General features: G+C 34.4%; 1 protein-coding gene across 2 annotated transcripts in view; it reads left to right on the top strand.

The window, feature by feature from the left end:
* The window catches only part of MDGA2 (MAM domain containing glycosylphosphatidylinositol anchor 2), an 852,594-nt gene that overhangs the window by 551,009 nt on the left and 288,394 nt on the right, over positions 1 to 13,191 (top strand). For both annotated transcript variants that reach the window (XM_023255671.2, XR_002743071.2), the window contains exon 5: positions 7,229 to 7,361. In XM_023255671.2, coding sequence (XP_023111439.1) covers positions 7,229 to 7,361 — 133 coding nt within the window. The remainder of the gene's footprint in view (positions 1 to 7,228; positions 7,362 to 13,191) is intronic.

Below are 13,191 nucleotides of genomic sequence, written 5' to 3'. Positions count from 1 at the left end.
TGAGGGGTTTATGTGAACATTGTAGAGGAGAGGATTGGACAGAAGCTGTAGACAAAGGAGGGGTGCTCGATTGCCAGTTGGTGAGAGCACAGAGTTCTGGTGGGAGAGACTGAAAAGTTGGGTGATGCCATTGTTACCTTTCCTGTGCATCCGCATACACACTCACAGGTGCCACACCAATCCACCCCAGTAAGATAAGCAGCGCCACCTGGTGGAGAACAGAGCCATTACACCAGCCCTGTCCAACTGTGCAAACCAAGCTCTAGAGGACCACCACAAGTCTCTCTGTGTGCTTAATTTACTGACTATAAAGTGCTTCATAGTTTACTTCTAGGAGAAACTGGATGTAATTTCATTTGGATTTCATTCTGTTAACTGCTCCATATATTCGTTTTTTTTTCTTTTCTTATTCTTGGATACAGAAAGATTTTTTTTCCATTTTTATAAAAAAATCCTTTAATTTTTATGTTATATTTTTAATTACTTTTTTGTAAATTTTCTTAGTCTATTTTACTTTCATTTTATATTATTGTATACTTTTTAAATTTTTCAAATGTTTTCTTACATTGTTTTCCTTTTTAAAAATTTTCTTTTCTTTCCCTTTTTCTTTATTCTATCAAGTTTATTTCATTTATTTGATTTTTGTGTCGTTTTGATTTTTTTAATTTTTAATTTTTATTTTATGAATTCTTATTTTTCATCCAAAATGATGACATGAAGGAATTCACCCCAAATGAACAGGAAGAAATGACAGCCAAGGACTTAATCACCACATATGTGTAGGCAGATGTCTGAACAAGAATTTAGAATCACGATAATAAGAACTAGCTGATGTTGAAAAAAGGATAGAATCCCTTCTGCAGAAATAAAAGAAGTAAAATCTAGTCAGGATGAAATTAAAAATGCTATAACTGAGATTCAGCCTTGAATGGATGCCATGGTGTCAAGGATGGATAAAGCAGAGCAATGAATCAGTGATATGGAAGACAAACTTATGGAGAATAATGAAGCAGAAAAAAAGAGGGAAATTAAGGCAAAAGAACACAATATAAGAGTTAGAGAACTCAGTGACTCATTAAAAAGGAATAACATCCAAATTATAGGAGTCTCAGAAGATCAAGAGAGAAAAAGGGGTAGAAGGATTGTGTGGAAAATCAGAGTGGAAAACTTTCCTAACCTAGGGAAAGACACAGACATCCAAATCCAGGAATCACAGAGAACTTCCATTAGATTCAACAAAAAAGCGACCATCAACAATGGTAGACAAATTCACAAAATACACAGACAAGGAGAGAATTATGAAAGCAGCAAGGGAAAAAAAAGTCCTTAACCTATAAGGGAGGATGGGTTCACACAAACCTATCCACAGAAATTTGGCAGGCAAGAAAGGAGTGGCAGGATATATTCAAGTTGCTGAATCAGAAAAACATGCAGCCAAGAATTCTTTATCCAGCAAGGCTGTCATTCAAAATAGAAGGAGAGGTGAAGAGTTTCCCAGACAAAAACTAACGGAGTTTGTGACCATTAAGTCATCCCTGCAAGAAATTTTAAGGGAGACTCTCTGAGGGCAGAAAAGACAAAACAAAACAAAAAAGATCAAAAGCAACAAAGACTAGAAAGGACCAGTGAACACCACCAGACACTACAACTCTGCAGGCAACACAATGGCAATAAGTTTATATCTTTCAGTACTTTAAACGTCAATGGATTAAATGCTCCAATCAAGAGACATAGGGTACCAGAATGGATAAGAAAACAAGATCCATCTATCTGCTGTTTACAAGAGACCCACTTTAGACCTAAAGACACCTTCAAATTGAAGGTAAGGGGATGGAGAACCATCTATCATGCTAATGGTCAACAAAAGAAAGACGGAGTGGCCATCCTTTTATCAGACAATCTAGACTTTAAAATAAAGACTGCATCAAGAGATGAAGAAGAGCATTATATCATAATTAAGGGGTCCGTCCACCAAGATCTAACTATTGTAAAAATTTATGCTCCCAACACAGAGAACCCAAATGTATAAATCAATTAGTCACAAAAATAAGGAAACTCATTGACAATAATACCATAATAGCAGGGGAATTCAACACCCCACTTACAGCAATGGACAGAAAATAGAAAATCAACAGGTAAACAATGGCTTTGAATGACACACTGGACCAGATGGACATAACAGATATATTCAGAATATTTCATCCTAAAACATCAGAATACATATTCTTCTCGAGTGCACGTGGAACATTCTCCAGAATAGATCACATACTGGGACGCAAATCAGCCCTCAATTAGTACAAAAAGATCAAGATCATACTGTTCATATATTCACACCACAATGCTATGAAACTTGAAATCAACCACAAGAAAAAATTTGGAAAAACAACAGATACTTGGAGACTAAAGAACATCCTATTAAAAAGTGAATGTGTTCACCAAGAAATTAAAGAGGAAATTAAAAAGTACATGGAAGCCAATGGAAATGATAGCACCACAGACTAAAACCTCTGGGATGCAACAAAGGTTGTCATAAGAGGGAAGTATATAATATGCAGGCCTTCCTAAAGAAGGAAGAAATGTCTCAGCTATACAACCTAACCTCACACCTTAAAGAAATGGGAAAAGAGCAGCAAATAAAATCCAAAATGAGCAGAAGATGGTAAATGCTAAATATGAGAGCAGAAATCAATACTATCAAATTCAACAAAACAGCACAGATCATTGAAACCAGGAGCTGGTTCTTTGACAGAATTAACGAAATTGATAATCCCCTAGCTAGTTTGATCAAAAAGAAAAAGGAAAGGACCCAAATAAATGAAATCAAGAAGAGAAGAGGAGAGATCACAACCAACACTGCAGAAATACAAACAATAATAAGGGAATATTATTAGCAATTATATGCCAATAAATTGGGAAATCTGGAAGAAATGGACAAATTCCTAGAAACATGTACACTACCAAAACTGGAAGAGGAAGAAATAGAAAATTTGAACAAGACCTATAACCGGGAAAGAAATGGAATTAGTAATCAAAAATCTCCCAAAAGACAAGAGTCCGGGGCCAGATGGCTTTCCAGGGGAATTCTACAAAACATTTAAAGACGAGTCAGCACCTATTCTCTTGAAGCTGTTCAAAAAAAAATAGAAATGGAAGGAAAACTTCCAATCTCATTCTATGAAGCCAGCATTACCTTGATTCCAAAACCAGACAAAGACCCTACTAAAAAGGAGTACTATAGACCGATTTCCCTGATGAACATGGACACAAAAATTCTTAACAAGATCCTAGCCAACTGGATCCAACAATACGTTATAAGAATTATTCACCATGATCAAGTGGGATTTATACCTGGGATGCAGGGCTGGTTCAATATCCACAAGTCACTGTGATACATCACATTCATAAATGAAAGAACAAGACTCACATGGTCCTCTCAATAGGTGTAGAGAAAGCATTTAACAAAATACAGCATCCTTTCTTGATAAACACCCTCAAAATTGGGATAGAAGGATCATACCTCAAGATCCTAAAAACCATATATTAAAGACCCACTGCTAATATCGTCCTCAATGGGGAAAAACTGAAAGCTTTCCCCCTAAGGTCAGGAACATGACAGGGATGTCCACTCTTGTCACTGTTATTCAACATAATATTGGAAGTGCTAGCCTCAGCAATCAGACAACACAAAAGAATAAAAGGGATCCACATCAGCAAGAAGGAAGTCAAACTTTCACTCTTCACAAACAACATGATACTCTATATGGAAAACCCAGAAGATTCCACCAAAAAACCGCTAGAACTGATCCATGAATTCAGCAGTCACAGGATATAAAATCAATGCACAGAAATCGGTTGCATTTCTATGCACCAATAATGAGGCAACAGAAAGAGAAATCAAGGAATCAGCCCCATTTACAATTGCACCAAAACCATAAAATACCTAGGAGGTATAACCAAAGAGGTGAAAAATCTATATGCTGAAAAGTATAGAAAGCTTATGAAAAAACTGAAGAGGACACAAAAAAAAATTGGCAAAATTTTCCATGCTCATGGATTGGAAGAACAAATATTATTAAAATGTTGATATTATCCAAAGCAATCTACATATTTAATATAATACCTATCAAAATAAAACCAGCATTCTTTACAGAGCTAGGACAAACAACCCTAAAATTTGTATGGAACCAGAAAAGACCCTGAATAGCCAAGGCAATCCAGAAAAAGAAAACCAATGCTGGAGGCATCATAATCCTGGACAGTATGGTACTGGCACAAAAACTGACACTTAGATCAATGGAACAGAATAGAGAAACCAGAAAGGGATCCAGAAACATATGGTTAACTAATCTTTGACAAAGCACAAAAGAATATCCAATGGAATAAAGACAGTGTCTTCAGCAAATGGTGTTTGGAAACCTGGACAACGATATGCAGTAGAAAGAACCTGATCCACTTCCTTACATCATATGCAAAAATAAATTCAAAATGGATGAAGGACCTAAATGTAAGATAGGAAGCCATAGAAATCCTAGAGGAGAAAGTAGACAAAAACCTCTTTGATCATGGCTGCAGCTACTTCTTACTCAACATGTCTCCAGAGGCAAAGGAAACAAAAGCAAAAATGAACTATTGGGACCTCATCAAGATAAAAAGCTACTGATCAGCAAAGGAAATAATCAGCAAAACTAAAAGACAACCAATGGAATGGGAGAAGATATTTGCAAATGACATATCAGATAAAGGGTTAGTATCCAAAATCTATAAAGAACTTAATCAAACTCAACACCCCAAAAAACAGTGAAGAAATGGGCAGATGACATGAATAGACAGTTTTCCAAAAAAGACATCTAGATTGCCAACAGACACATGAAAACATGCTCAACATCATTCATCTTCAAGGAAATACAAATCAAAACCACAATGAGATACCATCTCACACCAATCAGAATGGCTAAAATTAATAATTCTGGCAATGACACATATTGGTTAGGATATGGAGAAAGAGAAACACTTTTGCACTCCTGGTAGAAATGCAAACTTATGCAACCACTCTGGAAAACAGTATGAAGGGTCCTCAAATAATAAAAAATAGAACTACCCTACAATTCAGCAATTGCACTACTAGGTATTTATCCAAATACACAGGTGTGCTGTTTCGAAGGGGCATATGCGCCCCAGTGTTTACAGCAGCACTATTGACAATAGCTGAAGTATGGAAAGAGCCCAAATGTTCAACAACAGATGAATGGATAAAAAAGATGTGACATATGTGTATATATACACAGACACACACACACACACACATGCGTGCGTGCGTGCACATACATACACACACAATGGTGTATTACTTGGGAATCAAAAAGAATGAAATCTTGCCATTTCCAACAACAAGGATGTAATTAGAGTGTATTATGGTAAGCACAATTAGAGAAAGGCAAATATCATGACTTTACTCATATGTAGAATTTAAGATACAAAACAGATGAACATAAGGGAAGGAAAACAAATAATATGAAAACAGGAAGGGGGACAAAACATAACAGATTCTTAGATATAGGAACAAACTGAGGGTTGCTGAGGGTTTTGGGTGGGGGGATGTGCTAAATGGGCAAGGGACATTAAGGAAGACACTTGTTGGGAGGAGCACTGGGTATTATATGTCAGGGATGAGTCACTGGATTCTACTCCTGAAATCATTATTGCACTATATGCTGACTCACTTGGATGTAAAGTAAAAAACTGAAAAAAAAAAATCTTAGTCAACTGGTTCTAGAGTAACATTTTCTTTCAACTATACTTTCTAGCTAAGCACACACTTTTCTAGGCATTGTGTTTAGTTAGTGTAAGTGAGAACTCTGTAATACACTGAGAATATATTTTAAATATAAGCTCTAGAAACACACACACTATGTATATTCATGTGGGATGAATTTGCAATTGTTTGTATAGAAAAATTACAGTGTCTTTCCTAAAGAAAAATTAAAGATAGGAGATTGTTTCTAAGCCCCCTAAAGAAAGTGGACTGATTTAAGACTGAATTTTGACAGTGAATGGGTGGAATTATAGCCACAGTGCCCCTGCATACTGAAGGAGAGATTCATTTGACACATTTGCAAAACTAGGTGTGAATGTCTATGTGTGAGCAAGCTTTTTTTTGTTGCAAAAGAGCAGATAGTGCTTATATGTCTTCTCACTATGTATTCTGACCCTTTTGAAGAGTATATGAAAGTATTACAATTTTTAGGATTTGAGTGATGTTATACATTGTTACATGTAGATATTATCTGGAAAAAAATAACATTTTGAAAATTACTATACCAAATATGATTTCATTGGGATACTGTTTATCATTTCCATAATTCATTTACTTATGAGAAGAACTATTTGGAGAAGATGCATTAATGACCTTAAAGTAACAAAATCTCAAGAGACCTATTTTAAATTGGGCAGTAGGGTTTTTTTCTTTAATTTTTTATTGTTGTTGTTTGTTTGCTCTTTTACCCTTTGAATAATTTCATTGTTTTACATGGTCTTTCCTGGATTATCAAGAGTTTGTCCAGCTTGCCTGATTTGAGTGTATGATTTTGCAGATTTACCTGGAAGATCTAGGTCTTGAACTCCTGAATATAAGATAGCAAGAGCAGTAATTATTTAGAAATATTCATGAATGCTTCTTTAAGACAGTTCTATATCTGTCATCTATCATTGATACATATACACAAAATATTTATGTTTATAAATTTAATTGCCTGTTATTAGATTGATTTCAATAACTGTTCTACCAACAGTTTTTCATTTATTAGCTCTTCTTCAGAATCCTTTTCTTTCAAAACATTTCATGTTGAAGTCTATATAGATTGCAGCATTTGTTGAATAAACTCCATTATTAAGTACACTGTTCTGATCTTTGCGTAATAATTGGCATAACCACCACCAGAAATAGATTTCTCCCCTTATGAAGCTAATTTGCAAAGAAAATGTTGAGTTTTCATTGTAGTCTGTTAGTTTTTATCTCCAGGCACATTGCGGTATTATTTTTAAATGCATGTGGTGTTTTTGTTGTTTGTTTGTTTTTGTTTTTGTTTTATTTAAAGACATTTTCCTTCAAAATAAGACAATCTGCTAGATTTTGATAATAATATGATTTAATACACTATAATGCCATGATTCATCATTCATTCATTTTGGTTACTGTTGACTTTTCTAACGACCTTTTCTACATTTTCAGGGTGAAACCAAGATCTTAAAACTAAAGAATCTTCGACCTCAGGACTATGCTAATTATAGCTGCATTGCTTCAGTGAGGAATGTATGTAATATTCCTGATAAGATGGTGTCATTTAGACTTTCCAACAAAACAGGTATGGAGCTATTTCTTAGTGTCTTATGTCTTTTATCCATTGTTAATGTTTAAAAAGGCTCTAACTTTCTTGTAGACCAAATTATTTCTTTGAAGTATAAGTAGGTACAAGGCATCTTTATTTTTCCCCAGAAAAGTCTGTGATATCTGGAAAGCTTTTAGTAAATGCACACTTTACAATGCAATATGTTCCCATGTTAGGTTTGTTTATATTGCATACAAAATTGTGCTTCCTTAAGATATTGTATTCATAAATGTCACAAGCATGCCCATGTCCTGTTCAAAACATTCTGAGAAATATTAGATTCTTCATATAAAAATTTATGGTCTAAATTGCTAAAAGTGTTTTGTAATTCCAAAGCTAAGTAACAGAATCCCTCTCTTACTCTGTTTCAAGTCAAGATAGTTAATTGGTAATTTCAGGTAGGTGTTTTCTGGAAAGCATTTTTGTAGAAAATGTCAAAACATTAGCAAGATTGCAACTTAAGTCAGCCTGTGTTTAGTACCATAGACCTCAGAATAACTGCAAACATATTAAAACGGAATTGCTAAATGAAAGAGCAAAGAGAGAGCATGGGAATGGACTGTCTTTTCTATGATTGTGTCCAGTCACCCCAATCAAATAGAATTTGAACTGGTGTTGAGAAACTTGCAGTGGCAATTAATATAAATTATTACTTTTAAATAATGCTATTAAAATATGGAGTTTTAAAAGGACTTTTCTCATTAACAGAAACCTGGAAAGGTGTGTGTTGGGTGTGCATGGGTATAGGTTTTGATTCTGCCACTTATTAGCACTTGGATTTTGCTGAGCAAATCACTTCACACTTCTTTGCCTCAGTTTCCTCATAAATTCTTAACGTTGTAGAGAAGAATTCATGAGTTAATATACATAAAGCACTTGGAACACTTTGTCAGTTTTTTCAACAAAGAACTAGTCAGCATCCCCATCCAGCTCATTTGGTAAGAAAATTAAACCTGGGACTTTATTGGAAGGTGGAAACAACATGTGCTCAAACATTGACCCATCAACATATGTTCCATTGAGTTGTTAAAATTTTGAAAGGTCATTTTAAAAATGTATTCATTCATTTGTTTGTCAGAAGTGTATTGGGTTCCTATTATGGGTCAGCAATGATAGGCACAGGAATATTGGATAAGATGTAAATTGCCTTAAAGTGGAGAAATGATTTCTTAAGCAGCAGGTAAAAGTCATTTGTGGAAGGTAGAAGAAGAAAGTGGGAGATGAAAATAAACTTTATCAAGAAGGATGAGAAAGACTTGAGGGAAACTACGTTGAATAAAAAAAAATAGAAATATAAAATTTTAGGAGACCTAAGACTTATAGAAGTTAATAATCTCATTTCACTTAAAAAAGAAGAAATATGATATTGAGAAATAATTATCAGAGATGAACATGTAAGAACTGGGTGTGATGATGCTATTGCTCTTGTCATGAAATACTTTGTGAATTATTATAACTGATTTTGTTTTTCTTAGTTTCTTTAATTTATTTTTAAAATACACATGATCCAGAGAGAAAAATTAGAAATAAAATGTAAGTAGGTTCTATGGGATGAGGAAACATTGCGACATAATAAGGACAAAGTAGTAGATATTATTACATATGTCACAGCTTTGCCCTTGACAATGTTTTATTACTTTTAAAAGTATTTCTTGTTTATTGTCTCAGTTTATCTTTATAACTACTGGGATGTAAGCAGTTAGATGTTTTGTTTTCTTTTTATCACGTCTTTATCATTTGACACATAACATACTATCCCATAGTGATTAAAGTATCCTCATTGGATTGTTTTGAGAATGAACTAAATCAACATAAACAAAAATTCTTTGAAGTCTAAGAGGTACAACAAAATTATAGTTAACATTTTTTTTCTGCTTCAGGAATGTATACTTTATTATTTCTCAATGTTCTATGGCTACTAACAACAGGGGACAAAATCTATCCCAATGTTTGAGGAGTTGTTTTAAATAGGAGACTGAGTAGCTATTCAAAATTTTTTGTAGAGCTAGAGAAAATGAACTTAAATTTCAACCGGAGTTTTATTAGGAAAAAAAAAAAAAAGCACGTATTATCCTAAAGCTGAATGGAGAAGATTACCATGAGAGGTGATAGACTTTCCCTGCCTGAGGTCTTAGAAAGCAGTTGGGTGACTTTATTTCTGAGGTGATTTTTAACATTTGCAGCTGAGAAAACACAGATTTGACTCCCTGTCTTACAGAGAGCACAGGAACTCTGTAATATAGATGTTTTGTTTAACTGTTCAGTTTTCTGTTCCATTCTTTATTTTTCAGACTGCAGTGTTGCATATGTAGACTGAGCTAACAAAATAACCTATTTTTCTCTTTTATAAATTATCTCACAAAAATCTTAAATTGATGTTCACTGAAAAATGAGCATCAGAGTTATGGTAAATAATTGGGTTTAAAAATACAAGTTAGTGCCTTGTTTGACTCTTCACTAACTATAATTGGGCACGTCCTGCAGCCTGGTGCTTTACATATTCAATCCAGGTTTCTTCTGCATTTTCACCATCTGGTTGTACTCTTAAGTTGAAAGAGTTGGTGCATTTCAAATAGGTGGAATCTTGAGGTGGCTCTCAAATTACACCAGGAATAAATTAAGCTTTCAGCATCTTCATGCAAACAGGTCAATAAACTGACAAGTGCATACAGGCTATTTCATTGCTAACACTGGAAGATCAGGAGTCACCATGGCCGTAATCGATGTGAGAGACAGGTGCTCTATCGTTTCACTCTTGTGAATCTTTAAATGACATAAAGTTCCCATATTTTTAACTCTTGGTTTGCAAAATGTCAAGGAAAATATTTAAAGTATTGAGGGGGAGAATATTCTATTACAAATATTGTAATATCTGTGATTGCTCTTGTTTGTTAATTAATTTGTTGACGAAAGGATAACTTTGGAAATAATTTTTGTAATGGAGATCAAATAATTGACTATTAAATGTATTTTTGGTATAATTTTATTCTAACATCTCAGGGAAACTTTTTAATTGTAATCAGGGTATTGATGTGCTTTGCACAATGCCCAAATGACATAGCCTATGAAGATGGAGACAGTCCTCTGTGAATAACGTTTTCAAAAAGTTTTTGCAGCAGAACAATTGCATCATGGAGTATAGTTCTCTGGGCCCTTCCTATACCTGCTGAATTACACTTCCTGCAATGTATACACTTTAACCAAGTATAAATGATTGCTTTGGAAAACAAAAACTGTATCATTAGAGTGTTTTCCATGAACCAGTCTATTTTGTGAATAGGAACTTTTGTTAATAAGAGTCTGTTTTTTTTATAGAACTGCTTAGAAAAGCCATGTTTAGGTATCATTTTAAAAGGCAGCATCATTTGTAGATTTACCAACAACGTATTTCCTTAAATTTTCTGCTATGAATTGGCATATAATAGAGCTTATAATTGAATATCATTGGACCATGGAGTGTCCAATCATTTGTTGGCCCCTGTTGGTTACTTGGCATGCTATGGAAAATCTCCTATCATAGAAATGTCATTATTTATCATACCTGATCTAGCTGTCTTAGGACTTATCATGACAGTTTGTAGAATTTTATAAAATATGAAGATTTTAGGTGTATTAATTTCTTGTCATAATGTTGTAGCAGAGACCAAAGTTGTTTCCTACTCCTGTTTGGAAGACAAAGATTAGCTCTTGATTGGCAAATTCCCAATGTAGCTGTATTTTTCTTAGTTCATTAAAACAAACCTGTTAAAATTTTTAAATTTAGAATATTAATAAATATAGGTATATATTTTAAATTATCATAATTATGTTAACTTTGAATATTAAATACTAAAATTTCTCAGATAATTTATACTTCTAACATGAGGGCACATAGGAATTATGATAAAGCAAATTTAATTTATTTTAATTTATTTCTAGTACTTATATATTGATGTGTCATGATTTGAAAGGCAAGTAAGAATTAAGTAGGTTACTTATATTAGGATGAAAAACATATTTTGTACCTGCTTGAGAGGTTATGATGTAGTCTGTAAAGAAATGGGACAGGTGGGGCTAATTTTACTTAATTATATAGTCTTTTGATTTAGTCTGCTCACATTTAGCATTTATAAAAATTACCTAATTAAGATGTCTTCCTGAAATGTGCATCACATTTAGGAACCAATTCATCATAAAAGTTATTGCTGGCTAAATAAATAGGGCAAACCTATACCCCTTTCTTCTCATCCGCTCTCTCTCCCTTCTATCTCTTTTTCATCTTCTTTCTCTTCTTCCCCCCTCCCCCCTTTAACCTGTGTTAATAAGAGAGGTTAGGAGAAATCTCTGTTTCTTATGCTAGGTAACTGTTGCCTATTCTGCTAGATAACCCACCTGGTAGCTATAATATAAATTCCCAGCAATTACAATAAACTTCAATGTAAGATTTTTTGTACATTGTGATTTATGCTAGTTTTATGTTTATGGGAATTTAATAGGTGTTATGAGAAATAAAATAATATTTCAGTTATAGGAGTAGTATAGGAATAGCTGTAGATATGAAATAAAAATACATAAACACTTCCTCTTGTAAAATGGTATGCCCTTTTTCATAGATAGCCCATTTAAATGCAAAGAAAGGGGCAGTAGACATTTTGCTGTACATGTGGGTGCTGACCTCAGGCATTTTTCTTAGCTATATGGATATTTGAGTGTCTTGCCTTTTGGTGGTCTCTCCTGCATCTATACAATCAGTAGTATCATTTATTAGGACTTAAATATGGTGTTTCACGGGCACCTGGGTGGCTCAGTCAGTGAAGCATCCATCTTCAGCTCAGGTCATGATCTCACAGTTGGTGGGTTTGAGCCCCACGTTGGGCTCTGTGCTGACAGCTCTGTGCCTGGAGCCTACTTCAGATTCTTTGTCTCCCTCTCTCTGCTACTCCCCTGCGCACAATCTGATTTTCACTCAAAAATAAATAAACCTTAAAAAATTAAAAAAAAATATGGCATTTCACCAACAATAATAACTCTTAAAAAAAAAAACTACATTTGTGAGAAGTACATAGTGCAAATACAATGACTTCTTTGTACTAGTTTTCTTGGGCTGCCATAACAGAATGCCATAGATGGGTGGCCTAACAACAGAAACTTATGTTTTCACAGTCTAGAGGCTGGAAGTCTAAGATTAAGATGCTGTTCAAGTTGAGTTTTGGTGAGGCCTCTCTTTCTTGGCTTGTAGATAGCTGCCTTCCCAGCTGTGGTCTTTCCTCTGTGGTTCACAGAGGGAGGGCATGAATGAGCTAGAGCTCTTGTGTCTCTTCCTCCTCTCATAAAGACACAGAAGATTACAGTCCCACCTTTATGATCTAATTTAACCTTAATTATGTCCTAAAGGCCCTATCTCCAATACAGTCACACCGGGGGTTAGGGCTTGAACACATTGAATTTAGGGGCACACATTTCAGTCTATAACACTTTGAAATGACTGAAAGGTAGCTTTTGCATTTAGGATTCCTTTTCTTTTAAAATTTCAGATATAAGTTTATAATATATGTAAAATCCATGTAAGAAAATGAATCTAACATTTAAAGAAAAAAAACCCTTTCTTCATTAGTATCACAAAGTATTTCAACTCCAGTGAGAGTGTTTGTGGCCCTGTAATTTTAGGTTTGGAGATTACAAGCAACTGTAAAAGGTGAATGAAAATCTAGTGAGGGCAGAAATCACTATTGTAATAGTATTAGCATGAAATTTTAAGAGCATGATCAAAACATTGAGGGGCGCCTGGGTGGCGCAGTCGGTTAAGTGTCCGACTTCAGCCAGGTCA

The sequence above is a fragment of the Felis catus genome, chromosome B3 (assembly GCF_018350175.1).
Source record: "Felis catus isolate Fca126 chromosome B3, F.catus_Fca126_mat1.0, whole genome shotgun sequence".
Lineage (NCBI taxonomy): Eukaryota > Metazoa > Chordata > Mammalia > Carnivora > Felidae > Felis > Felis catus.
The sequence above is the reverse complement of the archived record's forward strand: the minus strand, read 5'-3'. Positions and strand labels throughout refer to the sequence as shown.